General features: G+C 43.5%; 1 protein-coding gene across 15 annotated transcripts in view; it reads right to left on the bottom strand.

Moving 5' to 3' along the window:
• Window positions 1-21,440, bottom strand: part of Pkp4 (plakophilin 4) — a 213,896-nt gene that overhangs the window by 35,153 nt on the left and 157,303 nt on the right. For 6 of the 15 annotated variants that reach the window (XM_041631439.1, XM_041631446.1, XM_041631451.1 and 3 more), the window contains 8 exons: window positions 17,705-17,836; window positions 17,411-17,598; window positions 14,364-14,913; window positions 10,881-11,069; window positions 9,213-9,432; window positions 7,011-7,058; window positions 1,669-1,801; window positions 265-478 (listed from right to left, as the gene is read on the bottom strand). In XM_041631439.1, the coding sequence (XP_041487373.1) occupies window positions 265-478; window positions 1,669-1,801; window positions 7,011-7,058; window positions 9,213-9,432; window positions 10,881-11,069; window positions 14,364-14,913; window positions 17,411-17,598; window positions 17,705-17,836 (1,674 nt within the window). The remainder of the gene's footprint in view (window positions 1-264; window positions 479-1,668; window positions 1,802-7,010; window positions 7,059-9,212; window positions 9,433-10,880; window positions 11,070-14,363; window positions 14,914-17,410; window positions 17,599-17,704; window positions 17,837-21,440) is intronic. The other 9 variants (XM_041631447.1, XM_041631449.1, XM_041631450.1 and 6 more) reach the window with 5 other exon arrangements.

Raw genomic sequence — 21,440 nt, 5'->3', positions numbered from 1 at the left:
CATCCAGTTAGCTAAACAAGGGAACCAGGCGCGAATGTCTACGTACTGATACGCACATTACTGCTACCGAGAGAACACTGCCAAGTCTTCTGGGTGCGAGGCCTCCCTCATTCACAGCTGTGAGCAGCAGCTAGCCTCACCCTGCTGCCCAGGGCATCATCTATCACAACACTGTTCCCATTGGCTTCTCAGTGCCACTAGGCAAGGGCACTGTCTGGAATGTTTCCAGCATTCCCTCTAGACAAGGTCACATTCTCTACCCACCTGTAACAAGCTCCCTTACTTCTGCATCAATAGATTTTCTCAACAGCCGCAGCAAGGCAGGGATCCCACCCACATTCTTCATTGCTATTTTATTTTCATCTGTAGACTTGCCAAACACAAGGTTTCGGAGGGCACCACAAGCGTTCTTTTGAACTTCCAAAACTCTGTGGTCCAACAGGTCGACCAGATGCTTGATTCCCCCTAGCTTGTACACCTGGAATGAAAAAAAAAAATCAGGTACCAGGACTGAGAGGGAACACAATAAACGGACAACAGCAAAAGTCTGTTATGCTGAGGCCATGGGAAACACCGGCTGCAAACTCGAAGACTACTCTCTAAGATGGCACTCCTTTCCAGTGGACAGGGCTTAACGAGAAGGGAGATCTGGGGGGCTGGCATTGTCTGCACACAACACACACAAATGCAGCAGACACTCAGAGGCAGCACGGGAAGGGATTTCTAGACCTGGTTCTCCAGGCTGCTCTCCTTAGATTCTTTCCCACTTGGGAGTCCTTTAGTATTTGACTTGCATGCTGCTAGGCTTTATTCATGTCCACCTTTAGATCTGTAACTGTTGTGTTGTTTTACATATTGAGCAGAAAATAAATGTCACTGCAGGAAGATAAGGCCCCAAATCTTAAAAAAAATCTACATGCTACAAAACACCAATAACCAGCAATACAATGTTTCCATAAACACCAAAATACCTGTATTGACCAGAACCTCGTGAGATATATTATCTCTCTAGTTCAGTGAATGCAGTGATTTTTCTCAATATATTTTTTGAATATATTTCTGGAGCTCAGATGACAGTGATTTTTTGCTTCATGTTTTATAACTACGCTCACCGAATGGATGAACTTGGACAAGGCTGATAGCACCCTAGGCAGGATACTCATCCCAGGTTTTCCTGAGAGGCAGTGAAATGCATAGTCAAGAAGTGAAAGAGTATTGGGTACCACTTAAGAAAGAAATGTTCTTTTTTAGCAGTTTTCATGATGCTAAGGATTGAACTTAGGGCCTTGCTAGCACATCCTGTGTCACCACCAACACCCTCATGCCCTGGTCATTTTGGAATTAGTTTTACTTTTTAAAAACGTTGTTATTACTTTACATGTATGGGTATTTTGCCTGCATGCTGGTATGTGCATCATGTGTGTGCAGTACCCATCAAAGCCAGAAGAGGGCATTGGGTCCTCACTAACTGGTATTACAGATGGCTGCGAGCTGCCATGTGGGTGTTTAGAAACAAACCTGGGTCCTGTGGATGAGCAGCCAGTGCTCTTACCTGCTGAGTCATCTTTCCAGGCCCCCAAGTCCCCAGTGATTTTTAAATAGAAAGTAAGCAGCTGCTAAGCAGAAGTCACAGTGTGCCCACATCTGGGCGGGCTCTGGGTCCAGTACCTCCATCTTCACTTTGTTGTCACCGAAGCACAGGTGCTGCAGGTAGGCCGCGGCATTGGCCTGCACAGATGGGAACTGGTGTTGCAGCATGTGAATGACCTCTGGCAGCTCAGGGTCACGCCAGGCAAACTCCCTACATGGAAGAGATACGGCTTCAGAAAGGAAGCTCCAAGAGGAACCATACATTTCTGATAGAAGGGAAAAGTCAGGCAGAGGCAGAAATCAGAAGTTATAAAAATCCTAATGTACTTATTTGGAAATGATTTCTCCCGATCATGTATACAGAGACCCAAATGCTTAAGATCCCCCCAAAAAATCATGGCACACAGACACAGAGAGTCAGGGAACAAAGGGAATTCTCAGTATGGACAGCGTTTCCATCCCAGTGTTTCTCCTCCGGATTTTAATTTTATGCCTTTCTCCCCATCTAAGAACGCAGCAGATGGAACACACAGGTAAACAAATGCAATCTAGCTAAGTGAGATGTCACGCCCATGGAAAGGAAGGCCTGATGCCTGATGGGAAAGGACAGAGCTGTTACCAGCTGCTAATCACAGATAAGGTGGAGAAATCACAGTGATTGTTGAGAAACTTAAATATGCATAGCTGCTCTTGATTGTGAGACAGAAACACAGAGAAGTTCAAAAAAGAAAAAAGGAACTTGTCAGGAATGGTCTGTCTACGGGAAAGCATTCCGGACACCCTTTGGCTTATATATTTTCCAGAAACTGCACTATTGTTACATAGTCCTTAGTATGTCAAGAGTCAGCAACAGAAGTTCTGTGTCTCTGTGTCGTACTCTATCCCAGGTGCGACCTGTCTCTTCCCCCCAGTGCCACATGATGTGTCCAAATGAGGCCAGGTTGCTGCTCACACAGTGATCAGCAGAGCAATACCCGCGTAACTCCACAACGAAATACAGGTTTGTTTTTGTTATTGTTCTATAATAGTACAATGACCATACACTTACACTTACTACAGATTCTTTTATATTTTGTTTTCAGGTAGCATCTCACTGTCAGAATTTTCTGATATCACCGGATGGCCTATTGTTTAGAATCTTTGTAACATGTCTATTTTATAAGGAAGGCAGCTTTTTTTTTTTTTTGGTAGAAAATGGTTCACAGAACAAGAGCTATGTAGACTTGCACTAAAGGGTGCCAAAAACTTCGGTGAAAATAATGAACTCGGGCTGGAGAGATGGCTCAGTGGTTAAGAGCACCAGCTGCTCTTGTGGAGACCTGGGTTCAATTCTCAGCACCCACATGGCAGCTCACAACTGCCTGTAACTCCAGTTTCAGGGGATCTGATGCCCTTACATAGACATACATGCAGGTATAACATGATACACATAAATTTAAAAAGTTCTCATAAACAAGAAAACAATAAATTCACAAATAAGTTAATAAAAATTACTTTTCACATTAATAACCAATTGAGACTTCTACTGGTGAGTTGGTTTGTTTGTACACAGATGCTGATACATATCATTTGCGTTAGCCAATTTGGAGGTATCCCAGCTGTCCACCAAAGGAGCCTAAACTGTGATGCAGTTGTGTAATGGAATAATACTTGCCAGTGAAAAGGAGGTCGCTGGCATATTCAGTGTGTGTCGGCTACCCCCGTACATGATACAAGATGCCACTGAAAAGAACAAGCAAAGCGAATTGGTGCCAACAGGGACCTGAGTAGTAACTGTCCACAGAGCAGGGGCAGGCTGGCAATTAACTGGGAATTATTAGAAGAAACTTTCTATAACAGTGGGGATATTTTAAACCATTTTCTTCCTTTTTGAGACAGGGTCTTAATATCTAGCTCAGGCTGGCTTTAAACTCAAGGTAAGTCCTCCTGGCTCAGCTTCCCTACTTGCTAGTTTATGATCCCAGAGTATCACTTGGATTGGGAAGCCTCCAGATAGTAATTTTTCAGTACTCTTCAAACGGCCATTATATACCCCCCCCCCACACATGCGCACACACCACCCATGCAAATGAACTTTTGGTGCATTCCTGTTAAGTTATAGGAATCACCATGACTGCTCACTAACGCAGGGCCCCGTGTGCCAGCACACGGTGGCGGCCCTTTACAGCAAAGGCACCAGATAGCATTTGCCCAGTTTACCTGCATCTAGCCCCATTGTTTTGCCTTTATTGCTCCCAAGGCAAGTACTACTAAATAGCCCGGGATACAGACAAGGAATTGGGGTTAGTTGGTAGAGGTTAGTGAAACCAAGTCTGTGTGTTCCTCCCTACAGGGAAGTGCAGCATGGCCACATTTACATGGGAGACAACAACAGTATAAGAATGTGCTAGAATCAGAAAGGACTGGTGTTAAGTCCAGCTACACACTCACTCAAAATAGATGCCCGTAACTTAGGTCTCTCCCTCATCACCCACCCGATCTGCCAGTGGGCTCAGCTATCCATCCTTTTTCTCTTTCCTAAACCATCTCAAGACTCCTAGACTTTCTCTCTGCTTCAAATATGGCCTTTTCCAGATTCAGCCTTTGTCTGACAGCCAGGAGAGCTGAAAATTCTCCAGAACTCACACAGTGCTGGGTAGCTATGCCTGTCTGCTTGCATTCTAGCCTCAAAAGGTGGAGATGGGATTTCCACAGCATACATACCTTGCATACACATGGGTACGCATACATGTGGGTATGCACGCCACATACATACAGACATGCATATAAGTGAGTACACATACCACATAGTACAGATATGCATACACATGGATACACACATCCCATACATAGACATGCATATACATAGGTACACACCACATACATACAGACATGCATACACATGGGTTCACACACTACATACATACAGACATGCATACACATGGGTTCACACACTACATACATACAGACATGCATACACATGGGTACACACACCATATACAGACATGCATACACATGGGTACACACACCATATACAGACATGCATACACATGGGTACACACACCATATACAGACATGCATACACATGGGTACACACACCATATACAGACATGCATACACATGGGTACACACATTACATACATACAGACATGCATACACATGGGTTCACACACTACATACATAGAGACATGCATACACATGGGTACACACACCATATACAGACATGCATACACATGGGTACACACACCACATACAGACATGCATACACATGGGTACACACACCATATACAGACATGCATACACATGGGTACACATACCACATTCATAGACATGCATACACATGGGTTTGCACACTACATACATACAGACACGTGTGCACGTGGGTATGCACATCACATACATACAGAAAAAAAAATCAAAAGAATTGGAGTTATCTTGCTTTGACCAAACCCTTAGGGTCTCCAATCACTGCTCTTTTGGAAATCAGCTGATTATCTGGAGTGCAGTTCCCTCATCTGTAAAGTAAGAAGAATAAAACTGTTCTCTGCCTGCTTATGAGAATGGCTCTAATGGCTCAGCTTGGTGGTGTATAGTCATTAACATTCACCTATGAAAAACGAGGTTTCCCAAGGAGGGACATTTTCTGTAATAAGTCTCTTAAACTGTGTTAACTAATGCCGATTAACCATGTAAAGTCTACTGTGTAAGGCTGTGTTGTAGCTGGCAGAGTGGCAGGAATGTGGTCTAACCCTTTCTGATAACTCATTTATTGCAAACATATTTTTTTCCTCTACAATGACGGTTAAGATTTCCTGACATACCTGGGTGCTAGGAGGACCAGCCCGCAGAAGAGTAGCTAGCAATAGTTGGCATCAACATCACCCTTGGCCTAAGCTCAGCAGAATTTACCCTGGGAAAACCGCTACCAGTTTCCACGCTAGCTGGATGCCGTCACTGCAAGGATTTGCTTAATTACAGCCTATGCTAGACTTTTCTTCATAGCTATGGATCTGCATTTTGATGCTCCAAAAACTACTACAAAACCGAGGTAAATGTGTGAGGGAAATGTTTACAGGCCCTGGATAGGTAACATAAGAATGAAATCTTTGAGAGGAGGCAGCTACCCAAGGACTCCACATCTACCTGGCTTTCTCTTTAGGGGCATTTTCTGTACCATAATGCAAAAGACTGAAACTAAGAGCGTATAGGATAGATTTCCCACACTGGGTTAGGACTGGAGGCAGAGGGGGACTGGATTTGGTTGGTTCTAAAGAAGTTAGAAGGTACAGGCAGGGTACTAGTGAGCTGAGGGCTGTACAAGTGAGGGGACTCAGGCAGGACTGGTCGATGCGGCGACTATTGTATAGCAGAGTTGAAGACACAGTGGGTAATACTGGAGTCCAGACTTGTTGGGAGTACAAATATGAGCACCCCCAGAATTTAAGTTATAAGCCCACAGAGGCCATGTCTGAGCATCTAGGACCACGTCACAGAATAAGGTTGACATTCTAGTGCTAAAACACATCTAAAATCGACTTTTTAAACGGCAAAATCGGGGCTGGCAGTGTCAAAAGCTCCCGCTGGTAACTTAGTTATCTGCAGCAGGAGATCATCTAATCCAGGGTCCCTTGTTCACAACGGCCCGCAGAGAATCAAAAAAACCACCGCATATGATGGGACAAGAGCAGCAGTGGAAACGGAGGCAGAGGCAGCCCTAATCCTGGATTTTTCAGAGAAGGAGAAACAATTCCAGTTGTGTTCATAGACAGGAAGGGAGGGAGGGAGGGAGGGAGGGAGGGAGGAAGGAAGGAAGGAAGGAAGGAAGGAAGGAAGGAAAAGCTGGGTGTGGTGGTGGAGCCCTGTAACCCCAGTGGGCACAGGACTCTGCCGAGACCCTGTCACAAAAGCCAGACAGCACCAAACACACACACAGACAATAATACAATGAGTGAGTGGATAGGGACTCTTACCAGAGACATGGAAACTACAGAAAAAGAACTGGGTTGATTTAAAAAAAAAAAAAAGTAATTTCAAGCATTTGAAATTAAAATTAAAACAACGATCAATGCCTAGGCCAAACAGATATGAAACCATGTAAAAAGCAGACTGTGTTTGATGGCAGTCCCCTTAGAAGTTATGTGGCTGACGGACCGTACCACTTCTCATGATCATGTGACTTTAATACATCTACCTAGAATCCCAGAAGAAGAGGGATATCAGTGCAGAAAATTTAAAGAAATAAAAGCAGATTTTTTTTTTCTAATTTTGGCAAAACCAATTTACATTCAAAGAATTTCAGTGAACCCCAATCACGTCAAATGCAGAGACCCACGCTTCGGCTCATCACAGTGAAATGCTGAAAGCGGAAGAGCTCAACAAAGGAAGCTGAGAGGAAGCACATTACATAATGAGAAAAATACAAATCATTTCTTATTTCTCACCAAAAAATAACAGATGTCTGAAGACAATGAATAACACCTTTTAAAGTACTGAAAGAAAAAAAAAACACACTTGTAAAACTTGAATTTTATATGTAGCAAAAATACCCTGAAAGTGAGACAAAACCACTGAAGGTAAACTGAGGCTAAAGAACTCAAGCCAAACTCTTCAGCTGATGAAAGAGACTGACAGAGGCCGGGGTCTACGGGAAGATTGTTAGCGCTGAGGGTGATTATTTTAAAATATTTGCTTTTATTTCTCTTCATTTCTTTTAAAGCAGTGTATATTATGGGTGTTCAAATGCATATGACAGTGACATCAAGGTCAGGGGGTAGAGAAAGGGCCAGATGCCAAGCAGAGGCCTGCACTGAAGAAGCGTGCCTTTGCCACCTTCCACGAGAGATGTTCTCACGCTGGTCTGTGTAGGAAAAAAACATTTGTACAACTAATAACTTTCATTTCCAAGCTAAGATCCTTTATATTTTAAAGTCATGGCTGGGCCTGGTGGTGTGTATCTGTAATCCTGGACAAGACTGTTCTTCTGTTCTTCTCTTGCTATGTAGGTCAAGACCAAAAAAAAAAAAAAAAAAAAAAAACCCACCAAAATCATACAAAACAAAACCTAAAAACCCAAATCCTTACAGATTTCCTTTTGACAGTAACTTGCAGCCTCACAGAGTTCATCAGGCTAATTGCGTAGTAAGAGCAGGAGAGTTGGAGGTGAATTTTTACAACCGAGGAACAGCGGTTGTCCTCAGCCTCTGGTTCTCATTGAATGCTCATTCTCCATTCATCTGGATTCCGGGGCCAGCTACAGTAAATGTACCTGCTGCTGTAGGATGGCCGCCTGCTCATCCTATGAGCGGCACGGCACTACCAGTGAAGTCGCACATAATCAAAGCTCGCTGCCATAGTTTATGCATTAGACTATGAAATTACCATAGCATGAATAGTGAGAGTGCATTACCACATAGGAAATTCTTGTTCATAGTGAATCAATTCACATTAGAGGTCAAAGCTGGAGTCTCGAGGGCTGCATCTTCAACTTGGAACTCTAACCACACTTCGCTGCTCTTATAGGCTGCTACTATTATCTTGCAGGTCCAATTAGGATATCAAATTTCCTTGAATTTAGAATACCTTTGGGAAATTTTGTATGTGTTAGGGACCAGAGAATTTTATCATTCTGAAGATTTTAGAAAACGAAATAATATAAGAAAATTTCTGACAATTCTATAGTTCTTTTTGGAAAAGTGGCAAACTAGAACTATAGAACAAAATGTATACCTAAGCCCAAAAGAATTTTAGGCATAAAAGCAAACTCATGAAGTGGCTTCAATAGATCAGTGGCTTCTCATCCATCTAAAGCACCTTTACTTATTCTATTTAGTGACCAGACCCTCACTAATTTTAGTTCATCGTCATCAGAATAAGCTGGTAGTTGTTAAATTCAAATAGATAATTATAACAACTTCCCAGCGAAACAATTGTGGGCGAAGAGTGAATGAAATCTTGCTAATAATATCCGGCTTAAAATAATACCAAAGTTGCTTAAAACTCCGTAATGATTCCATTCCTTCAGAAATGAAAATTCTTTAGTTTTGAAACATATTTTCTGAATGTTTTAAATGGCTAAATGACTAAAGAAGCCAATGTTTCAGACTCAATCAAGTGCCAAGGGGCTCATATTTACCTTGGAAAGTATCATGTATGTGGCCAAACACAATACATGCTGTTATCTGTCAAATGTGTTTTGCTTGTGAGATGAGAATTTCTATCCTATCGTCTCCCAAATGTCACAGAGCTTTGTAAAGGACCTGTAAAAACCTCTACCTAGCACTGACTAATACAACTGGAAATGTATAAGTTTTTTCTAATTTAGAATATATGAATCTTCTAAATCAGGCAGGCAAATGGGGGGGGGGGGGATGATCTGACAGCCTTTTGTCAGGCCCTCCCGGGTAGCTGCCTGAGGAAAGGACATATACGATGAATGCTGCACCGAATCCCATAGACCCGAGTCTTCTCTAAACTATAACCAAAGTATGGACAGAAGCGACCCAGCTTTAAAACATGAGGTCAGCATCAACGACCACACAGAGATAAGGAGTTTCTGATATTCCCGGATTCAATAGGTTAAAAAGACAGAATAGCGGGAGCAGTTAGTGAGCTATGAAGTGGCCTGAGAGCCCTCCGGTACTTGCCTGGGGTCCTTCTGGATGCTGTCTATGGACGGGGATCTTGTGGCACCATCATCGGCTGGCCCTGCATGCTGCAGCCTGTTGTAAGTGCACTCTTGGGCTCGGTACTGTATTGGCCTGTAGGGGTCCGCGTAGGTAGCTGCTGTGTTCAGGGCGTAATTGTTTCTTTGGTATGTAAGGGTGCTTCGTTGGCTGGATGTCCTTTGGAGATTTCCAACACCTACTACGAAGTCGGCATTTTGAAAGATTAGCATGTTCTCCACAGGGCTGCACTTTTCAAACATACGATGGTTTTTACTTTTAAAACGATTAAACACTTGGCAATTACATCAACTATTTATTTTCAGACTTCATAAACCTAGCTTACTGCTACTAAAAGAAGTACCTAGAAAAGAAGCAGTGAAACTATGAGACTGCTTATAGGCTTGGCTATATTAAGATTTAAGAACTTAAAACTCCAGTAAAAGTACATGAAATTCATCTCAGAAATGAATGTTATCGTGTCATAATTTTAATTTACTGATTAAGAACAAGGTTTTTACTGAAATTTATAAATAAGCTATCAAGTTTTTAAACAACCTACTTTACTTCTTTACCTATGGATCTTGGTAATACTAGAAAAAAATCTATGTCACAAAAAAGGTCGATTTTAATTCCACGGCTACTCCCAGCAACTCTTATTCGATGTTAGGGGCACTGCGACTGTCTGCTGCACTGAACACTTCTCCCTCAATGATCAAAGTTGCTGTCTCTCCCATTGCAGCACTTGACAGTCTTTCTGCAATTGGAAAGGTTGTTCATATTTTCTCAGTCTGCTTAAAGGAATCCCTGCTTATAGAACGCAAGAACAAATGACCATTTCTTCATTAACATCTATCATAAGGAAAATTCTTTGGTCGGCCAAACGTTACATTTCTGGGGAAGAAGAATCTTTTTTTGCTAGTGATCTCGGAGACATCTCCCTCAGGTGCACCTGTGAATTATGTCTCTGTAGGATTTGGGGTTTTTGGATACTAGAAACTGCTGCCTTTGAGACTTCTTCAAAGCAATCCTATGGCACCTTCTGGGAATATATACCATAAAGGCTATAGTTTCCTGTTTAGCAAAACCTGGGGTGTAAGAAACGGTAAGAACTGAGGTGCAAGGCTGTGAGGCTCAGTGCCCTGTTTTATACACATCTCTCACAGTGGGCATCGCTCTGTCACCACATAGATAGGAGTGAGTATTCAGAGGAAACCCCACACTGAAAAAGGGAGTGGAGCCAAATCAACTTCACCCCCGGCCCGCTAGATCAGCCATCTCGCCACTCTCTGGATCATTTCAACACCTGGCTCAGGCAACAAAAGTCACAACAAAGGAAGTCAGCAAACGGTTGCCTTTCTCTACCTGCTATGCATCTATCACAGGGAGTCATATTTACAGCTTTCCACACCTATCCCTAATTAACAGTGCAATCACTACCTTCATTGATTAGATTACACCATGGTAAAAACACATCACCCCTAACTGCGCTGATGGACTTCTGGCTTACTGTTCATCGATTGCTGTCACAGCCCCTCATCTGACGACTAAACGGACAACATGATTTTCCTTCTAATGGAGAACCCGACCTCAGCAAAACCCCCTCCTATTGGGCCAGGGAAACCCGGAAGGCAGCGGAACGGGGCCCACCTGAGCCTGTGCGGTACAGTGCGGTCTGCGATCCTTGGAGTTCCACAGTTCCGTGGTTTGGGCTGCGGTACACGGGGCTGTAGTAGGTCCGCCCTTCATAGATGGGAGTGATGTGCAAGTCAGGAGACACAGCTGAACGGAGCTCTTGCCCGAGCTGACTGTGCTGGCTGGCATAGGAACTCCGCAAGCCTAGAGGAAGGAACACGGCACCATAGAAACGGAGAAAATCACGGTGAGATTGGAATCAAGTGCCAACCAACAGAACAAGTGCTAGGTCTGCAGGTGGTTCTCAACCTTCCTAACGCTGTGACCTTTAACACAGTTCCTCCGGCGTGTTGATCCCGCACCAGAAACTTACTTTGTTACTACTTCATAGCTGTAACTTGGTTGTGATTTGTACTGTAAATATCTGATATGTGATCCCTCAAAGACCCTCAGGTTGAGAGCTTCTGTTCTATATGGAGGAGGCCTGGTGTGAAAGGCTCTCTGGGCACGGTGTGTTCTTCTTTTTTTTTTTTTAAATCTTTCTTAGCAAGAGAAAAATTAATGTCCTAATCAAAATTCATTAAGTTTGATTTGCTAGAATCACTCTCCAACTATGGGTTACTTTATGACGGTGACCAAATAGAGAATGTCCCCTTCTGCCATGATTACCATTTAAAGATCATAGCATCAGGGGCCGCATAAATGACGTTTTAGTCAGTGATGGACTGCCCATCAGTGACACATGGTGACATCAGGAGCTTGGTTTGTGTACGTATACTTTATGTTTGTACAGAACAACACAGGCTGCCACGTCTCCTGTGGGGTCCTGCATGAAGGGAGCCAGAGCTGTACTCACGGCGGTGGGGCCTCTCTTCTGCTGCCCGCAGACACGCTCCATCTCACTAGCAGGCAGCCTACTGTGCCTCACGCCACTGCCTCCCAACACCTGAGACACTATTTACATCATATGCTTACAGGTAAAGGCTGATGCGTAATAGATCTATTAGTTCATACATGGTTTTTATGGGAGAATACTGGAAAGTTAACGGCTTTGAAAAGTGAAATACGGTTTCACTATTTGTGGTTACTATGCTTTCCTTTCTTAAAAAGCAAGACAAAATAAAACCCAAACTTGTTCTAACAGGAACTCAGATGGCACTCCCATTTACCATCTTTCTAAAGGAAAATGCACAAGTACTATTTAACATTAGATGATTTAAAATATTTTGATTTAGATTGCAATGATGGGGCTCATGATAGAAGGGGGTTTCAAACATACATATATATATATATTTATATATATATTTTTTTACACTGGTCACAGGTTTGTGACTTTTCAATGTTAGTAAGTAAAACTTGTTACTTCATCAGGAATATTAACTAAGATTACCTTCCAATTAGAAGCAGAAGAAAGCATATATTTGCTTTGAAAATGACCGAAGATAACACAGTAATTCATCATAAAAAGGATCATTCCCACCTCATTAGGTCAGGTAGTCAAATCACAACTGAGAGCAAGCGGAGTGGGCCGTTGAGATGGCTCAGTGGGTAAAGGCAATGCAGGTTGTGGGACTCAAGCCCTGCTAGGTGCATGGTGTAAGGAGAGAACAGGCACCGACCACTGTTCTCTGGCCTCTACACACACACCCCACTTTCCTTCAGCTGGGAATTTTTCATGGCTCTTTTACACAAACACAGAGGAGCACAAGTCCTTAGAGCCGCTTATCTGCTGGGGCTTTGGGAGTGCTGGGGTCTTGGGGAGGGGGTGCTTCCTAACTGCTTCCGACAGGACACGGCTGCAAGCTTGTCAGCAGTCTTCAGAAAACACTTAAGTCAACCGTACCCCTCTGGTGGCAGGATGATCAAACGGGTCATTTCACAACTAGAAATTTCTGAGCTCAAATTCAGCTTCACCAGAAATGTTTCATAACATTTGCTACATTAGAAAAAAGCTTACAAAGGCTGAACATTTTCTAGAGGCCACAAGATAAACTACATTAATTTTATCCACAAAAAACATTAAAAATTTTAATAAAAAGTCCCAAAAGCAAAGTAGCAAGAAATACAATGGAGAAACGATGTAACTTATCTTGTGTAAAAAATTCTCATACATTATAAAAGTTACAGAAGGCCCGAGCCTGAGTTTTTATGATAAAATTGATCATAAACATAAACTCTTAACATTAGTCATAATGCAGTAATGGTGCCAGTTGTAGCGTCTTAGCCACCAGATTGGTCCATCTGAGGTGACAGTATAGTAGCCTGGCAAACTCTAATTACAGGTCAGAAAGTACAAACGCATGAAGCTTTCCTGGAGGCCAACGTGACAGTCTCTCTCTCAGGGAAAAAGTACGCATATACTTTGATAGAGGAATTCAGCTTTGACAACTAGATCCTACAGGTAACACTGTACCTGTTTATATGAAACCATGTGTCTCTGGCAGCTAAAAATGACAGACAAGTGTGGGTTACCACGGAGGAATTAAATAAACCATATCACATACATAAAAGGAGTGCTGTGCACCTCGCAGACACCGAGACGAAGGCACAGAAGACACACATGATGGACTGCTCCCTGTGCAGCACACGCTTCTCTAGGCCACACACATGCAGACTGAGCTGGCACACATGACTTGGTGTGGGCAGGGGAGGACCTAGAAACTTCTGCTCTTTATCCCAACTTTTCCTGCATGGCTCTGCATTCTACCATTTTGTATATATCTTGTTTTTAAAAACTCTCCCTGGCCAGTGCAGAGGATCAAGCCCCGGGCAGTGATGCGGCTAGGCAAGCACTCTGCCACCGCCCGACATCCTCAGTCCTACACATATATTTTTTTTCAAAGAAAAATTTCTCTTACTAGAAAGGATAAAATCATTACAGAATATAGAACATCTTTTAAGAAAACCCCCTAAAGGAGACAGATATAATGCCAGGAACCTGGTGTCTTTCTAATTTAATCCAAATGGCATTTGAAAGAAATTCATAAGGGCTTTGTACGTTTCCCATCAGGGTGCCCAAATCGGAACAGTAGGGTATGAAGTTCATATTCTAGTGCATACAACTATAACATTCCTCATAAAAAATTCAGACAGATATTCTGATCCCACATTTTAACATATCACTGTATCATGAGGGTGCATGCAGGTAAGCCTAGATGTTCAACCAGCCCTTCTTTAGAATATAATATTAACAAAGAGCTTAGGGAATCTAACCAATTCTTTTAAAATTCAGTGAGTGAACACACGCACACACACACACACAAAATCACTCTATATACCATAATGTTTTGAGGAGAAAAATTAGATGCCTTACAAAAGAGTTCTGCATATATATTATATAATTTCACATATAAAAGAACTAAAGCTTGAAAAATAAATTAACCTTAGGTTTATAATAACTTTTCAGATAAAACTATCAGTCTTTCCCCAATGGTCCTCACGTCTGTGTGAGCAGAGGGCTCACCCTGGGCTGTGAACAGCGCTGTCGCACATCCTCACCTGTCAGGCTGTCTGGCCGCGGTGGAACCATCCTCTCATAAATGTCATACTGCTGCTGTCCGAATTGGTCCATGTCATGAACAGTCCTTTGCAATGAAGGTCCCAGATGCTGTGGTACGGCGGTCATCCCCGAGCGTTTGGGGGACGATGATCCCACTTGGCCTTGGGATGGGGAAGCTACTCGAGTCTGGGCATCCGTCAGGGTCAGTGGGGACCCCACCCTGGTGGTGGTCTGGTATTGAGGGGCTGGTCCGTTAGGATTGGAGGTCTGTCGGGAGGTGACAGACCCAACCCGGCGCACAGCTGTTGGGGAGGCGGGTCTCTGTGAGTACGGAGAGGCGGCCCGCTGAGCAGGGAGCGTGGTGGAGGAGTAAGCACTGGGGTTCAGAGGTCGGGAGTCGGTCACTGACGGAGAGCCAAATCCACTACCCAGAGAAGTTCTCAGTGACCCCCTTGAAGGAGACACGCCTGTGCTGGTGACATAAGAAGGAGACTGTGCTCTAGATGGAACTGAACTAACTCTTCGCATGGCCCGATTGGCTACTGATGGCTGATGAGAGGGGGAGAAAAGAGAACGGGTTTATCCAGGGGTTTGCGCCCATTGTTATTACAGAAATAAAAACGCACACAGCTCACATAGAACGTGACCCACGATCTCAGGCATCTGAGCTTCTCTGCTTCGAGCTTTAGAGCAAGATCTTAGCTTTTGCTTCTGCTTTTTTTTGGTGATGCAATTTGAATACTAAAACCAGTCAGGAGAAGAAACCTGAAGACATTTAATAGCTCATTTTTGGTCTTTACATTTTTCACTTGTTGCCTCTGTGCTTTCCAACACATGACATGCTTTAACTCCAAGGGCTACAAGTGATTTGTGAACAAGAAGAGTCCTGGGGCCATGTGCTTGTATCATTCCCTGCAAGTTGGACTGTGGCCAAGGCAATGCATTTTGTAGAAAACAAAAAATATGTTTATTTCATCTGTCAACCTAAATAGAGCTGCGGAGTATTTATGGACAGCTGGTCTTTATGGGTTAGCGCTGTTAACTTGCGGGACATATTTTATGCAGGGTCTACTACATGAACGTTTGGATAGCGCCTGGGTCCAGCTCTCTCCTGATAATTTAGTTCAAGGAAGAGCCTGGCCAGACAGGCGTCCTAGCCAAATCCTAAGATCTGCTTTCTTTTGGTCTTGTCTGATATATGAGCCCTTAGCTTTAGTTTAGCTGGTGGGTTTAAATAAATGCCAGTGAGATACCCGAGAATCTGTCCCAGTAGAAGGAATGTTCTAAGCCTTGTTGGCTTTCTTGGTCTTAGCCAGCTGGAAAAGACCAGAAAGGAAAATGAACATTTCTGCCATGGAACAGTCTGCAAGGAATCTGTAGATGTCTGTGTACGATGGGTATCAGGTGCCACTCTCGATGCAGTACAGCAATGAAGAAATGGCACTGGAGGGGTGGCTGAGGGGTACGGCCATGGGGCAAAGGCAGGCAGGTGGAGGGAAGGAAACAGGCCTTAGGGCTCTGGGTGAAAGGCCCTCCTCGGGTACTCTTGGAAGGCAGCTACCATCCACCTCACCCACTTGTAGTTGTGATGGTAAGGAAAGAACCTGGGATGTTATGAGGGTTTTCTGCAGTCTCTTCGGTCACAAGTGAGCTGGCTGCTCAAACACCTCAGGCAGGTTCAACGTCAACCCTTAAGGGACAGTGGTGGTGGTGCTAAGGGGATGGGGGGAGGAAGAATATGGTAACTAAACAAGGCAATAATGGAACAGGGCTTAAAAAGTTAGTGTAGAGTTGGAGAGGTCGCGTGCTCGCCTGGGAACTGACAGTATCAGCAACAGGCTGACAAAGGGAATCACACCCACTTAGATGGCTAGATAAGCTGTCCTGACCACATGCAAATTAGGTCCCAGTGCCTACTGGTAATACAATATAGCATTAGGGACAACATCAACTTAACACGAGCTTTTACTTTTTAAGAACAACACGATCATGACTAAGAATAAAGCTGTAACTAAGGTAATTAGACAAAAGTAAGGCTAGAGAGAAGCTGGTGTGGAGATCCGCCAAACGCAGGTGAACACCCAGAGGTGTCCATGTAGTGTGCCTCAAACCTCACCACACACCTCCACCAGCCAAGGGCATGCACGGGTAATATGCAGCCTGGGCACACAGCCTCAAGTAGGGGCTACAAGGGTAAGTGCTCCCTTTAAGACTAAAAGCCGCAGACTTGACTTTTCCTAAACTGATGGCAAAACTGTGCACAACTGCATCCCCACGATTTGCTGTAGCACTGGGAAGCTGGCCCTCTGTGGTGTGTTCTATGGTGTTCCCCGAGGAACAGTAGCCATCCAACTTTTCTGACAGCGACTAAAGGATTTCTACGGTACTTGGACAGAGGGCTAGCCTCACTGGCTACTAGGGCTCTCAGTCCTTACATAGTCGGGTGGGATGATGTGAATTAAGTAGCAACAAGGAAGCAAGGGAGTGTTCAGAACCATGCATGCAATATTGCATTTCTGCCTATCAAATGAGTCCCAACTTGAGCAGATATGCCTCTACACAATGTCTCTCTAAGCATGGGGATCCAGAAGAGGAAATACCCCTTCAGTGAACAATTTTAGTGAAGATGAACACAGTTGCTTATTATAGACTCCATCCCATCTCGTGGAGGTGGAGAATGGTTTTCTGTTCTCTGAGACTTCCTACAGCACATTTTAGCGCTAGTACTGCTAGGGATTAGGAGCCCTCAGGAACTACGCCAGTCCATGCCATCCTGACTCTTCCTATGGACTGCTCACATCGAGTTCCTTGTTTTGAGAAGAATTAATCTACTGCATCTAGGAACTTATAAAGATTGATTAGTAAGAATAAATTAAGTCAGACAAAGAGTTTCAGACTTTATGCTTAAAATATTTTCAATACCACAACTCAAACGGTGTGCAGTGATCTGAGTGCAGTTTTCATTCTTTCAATCCACACTGGCTTTGCTCTTCGTAAGCAACGCCTGCAACAGAACTCAGAGGGGATTGCTAGACGTGTGACTTACTTGAACCAGAGCTTGCCCTTCAGCTCGCGAATTCCTCACCACATGGTTGCTTGTTGGTCCCGTGAATGAATGCTGTCTACTGTCTGCCTTGTTCACGATTTGGTTGTTGTGGAAACTCCCTGCTTCCTGGTACCCACTGTCAGAATAAGAATTCATTTGTGTTGAACTTCTTGAGTTTCCCAACGATCCTGCAAGAATGAAAGTGAGAGTACCTTTAGTATCCATGTCTGAGGCTCACTTTCAAACTGAAATTAATCAAAGAAAATCTAGTGTTTAAAGTAGAACACAACAGACCCTCACTTTCATGGAGAGACGTCTGTTCTGGTGAGTACAGTGTCCCTTGTTCCTGCTCTGTCCTGATGAGATAGTTGTTGGGATGGACAGTGTCAGAAACTCTAGTTTTGCTTACACCAGTATTTGGCACATCTGTAAGAAAATAAGTTTACAGCTGAATTTAATGACATTGCAGAAGAGCTTGTTAAAAGGCACAGATATTTGTCAATAGCATCCTATAAGCCAGAGGTTACTAGAAGGCTCTGCTCACCTTAATAGCACAGTTATTTTAACTTCATCGGTGTGAATGTGCTCTCCACACTCAGTCTATTATTGTACTTTGTTCAGTTTCATAAATGTTCTTTATTCTGTTTACAAGACCCAAGTTAACCTATGTATTTCATTACTTCAAAATCTGAAAAGTACGTCTTTGGAAAACCCATCTCTCATAACTTCCTCCAAATACATTCAGAGGAAAACTAAGAATGATGGCCAAATGTTTCGGGGGTCAAGGGGAAGGAAGGGTATAGATTAACAACTGGTTAAAACAAAACCCAAGAGTGTTCATGATGGAGTAGTGACGAAACGCAGGAGGTAAGATGGGCTGGCTTACGTTACAGTTCGTGCTGCTTACTAAGAAGTCTACAAAGAATGGAGTCACACCAACAGAGGCACTAACACCTAACCAATATGTTTCGTTTTCCCTCCAGTTTTCCCCAGAAGAACACACAGAAGTCTAACCTGATGGCTGTCTCTTCTAACCAGTCTGTCTCTCTCATAGTTTGTTTTGTTTTCTATAGTGCCATTTGCTACCTTGAACTTAAATGACAATTACCATCGCCCAAACCAAGTCATCGGCTTCTCCATTCACGCCAGCTTTTTATGCTGTACTTAGGGACTAGGTCATGCTGACCTTTGCACACCACTCAGATGCTCTCTTTTCTCTCAGACATAAAACACACATTGCTTCATGTTTGGGTTATCACCATTTGATCTCCCATTTTTCAGATTTAACCTTCACGGTACTAACATACATTCTCAGAAACGCTGCATTACTTTCAAACATTTTGGCTAATTCTGAGTCACATTCTGAGCTCAAAATACAACTCTAAGGAATTCAATGTCTTCACTAGGATTTCTCCCTTCTTTCCTAGGGATCTATTATAGTCTATACTGTAGGAATGCTCCTACTGTCTCTGTCTATTAAAATATGTAAGTTCAAGGAGCAGATTTTTGTCTCATTTGTGCTGTTGTCTACCCAGTGCCTCGGGTCGTCCCTTGTACTCAGTGGTTGCTCAGGTGAACAAACCTGCGTAGCGATAGCAGCTTCGCTTTACTGGGTAATTTATGTTCTCAATAAGGTTGATCTACGCAGAGCAAAGCAAATTTTAGGTAACACTAGTTGAGCTGGTCTAGATGTGCATACGAGGTGCAAGAGCGAACTGCAGACCCTAGTGCATTCTGAGCCTTTAACTTGACATCAGAGTCTGTTTCCTGGCCTATGGGAAGAGATGGTGACATTCCTCACAGGGGCTCCTAACAGCCTGAGCTCTGATCCATCATTTGACAGTACATTTCTAGGTGCCAGAACTCTGTGACAGCTATCAATTCTCTGAAGCTGGGATTTTAATGGAAGATGTCAGTAGTGTGTGGCTTCTCTGATAGATGGTAGAGTACCATCTGAGTCACTGCCGGGTAGTTAACATTGAAGCAACCTGCTCCATTTGTAAATCTACTCGGAGTTTCTAGAGTTCTGCGTATGTTATATAGCATCCTGAAGGAGCCTGTTAAGACTTGGTTAGCACACAGACAGTATGCTACGCTCCAAGAGTCACAGGGAACCCTAACAACCACAGGAGCCACAAGGGGCGTCCACTCAGGCAGAGAGCACTGAGCAGGCAAAGGGAGGAAGCAACAGAGCTGCCAGAGAGACCGTCACAGTCCCAGGCCTCACACTACACCACACATACACACATACACTACACTATCACACACCCACACACACACCCTAGAAACACGTGCCAATCTTTAAATGAGACTTTAAGCACCTACCCCCTCTCGTGGGTGTGTGCATGTGTATATTAGTGTGTTACAAAGACTGAACCCAGGGCCCCACAGATGCTAGTCAAGTGCTTTACCACTGGGCTGTATCCTCAGCACTGGCTTTAGTTAAAGCCTAGAATGCCAGGACACCAAGAATTTGGGTTTGAAATACCAAGTGGTATGCAATGTCTTAGCAAAATAAAAACATTTTTACAGAAACCCAAAACACTCAAGGTCTGTACATGGATATAGAGATCCAAACCTACAACTACACAGAGCAATTGCCTAGAAATGAGAGAGGCACACCTTAAATTTTTTGTACTTGGGCTACTCTGTCTTTTTAATGAAGTATTATCTCAGAAACCATGAAACAAGTAGTTAAATCTTTCTTCAAGAGAAACATACAGGGCTGAGACAGAGTTCAGTGGGCAAGCAAATTGCCCAGCACGCACAGAGTCATAGGTTCAGTTCCCAGTACTGAGGAGAGAAAAAAAAAATTGGAATCAATCGTGGACTGGGGAAAATAGTCAGTTGGTAAAATGTTTGCTTTGCAAGCTTTAGAGCCAGCTGAATCCCCTAAGTCACATAAAATGCCAGAACAGCAACATGGACTTGTAATTGCAGCACTGGGGAGGTAGAGACAGGAAGGTCTCTGGGGCTCCCCAGACTGACAGTTTATTCATTGGTGAGTACCAGGCCAATGAAAGACTGCCTCGAAGGAGGCGTAGTTCCTGAGGATGATATCCAAGGCTGTGTCCTGACTTACACACACACACACACACACACACACACACACACACACACACACCTGCAAATGTACTGGCCCACACAAATACTCATATATACCCATACACATATTAAAACTAAAACCTAACCAAATAAAGAAAAAGTACAAATGAATATAGTGATTCTACACTGGTCATACTAAACACACACACACACACACACACACACACACACACACACACACACACAACCTAACAGAATTAGTATCTTTAAAAGTAGAAAAGCAAAACAAACAATATTGCCCTGAAAGCATCATTAGCTATGTGTCCTTGAAGTCTCATCACCTGACTGCTTCTTCTACCCGCGGCTCCTAGGGCAGTGCACTGAAGGACAGAAGAGCTCAGTGCCCTAGCCGAGCACGGACAGTGAAGGGTACTAGCAAGATAACTGGAGTACTACAGTGCCCACTGCCATGCCAGCACCGTTGGAACAGGAGAGCTAACTGACAGTGTAGATAGGAAAGGGGTTTCGTACTCCATCTCTATGCCAGGTGGAGTTGTGACAACTTGATAAAAAGATCTATTTAATGTGAACTATAAATCAACCAACCTTTATACTACATATAAGCTCCTCAGTCACTTCCCTCTTCCTGTGCAGCCCATCAGTGAGTAGCCGTTAAGACAAAAAGGTGCTAAAATGCCTTCTGATTCATTACAACAAAGTCAAATGGTGTTCAAAAATAGTTTTGCCATTATTTGCTGTGTTTCTTTGAACATTTATTAATTTACAAATGCATGTACCGGCAGCCACAATGCACCAGATAATCAGAACACCAATTTTCTAACTAATTGGTACAGTTGTCCTGATAACAGAATGGTGAAGGCTGTATCTATCAATTATGTATCACTTATGCAATCTTACTTATGTGGAATGGAAGAAGGTACTGTACCGATTCGGAGGACCCAGAGGCATACAGTGCAGGGTGAAC

Source organism: Microtus oregoni, unplaced genomic scaffold (assembly GCF_018167655.1).
Source record: "Microtus oregoni isolate MIOR12 unplaced genomic scaffold, Mior012 000037F_ref0000500, whole genome shotgun sequence".
NCBI lineage: Eukaryota > Metazoa > Chordata > Mammalia > Rodentia > Cricetidae > Microtus > Microtus oregoni.
Note: the sequence above shows the minus strand (reverse complement) of the source record. Positions and strands in the feature narration are given on the sequence as shown.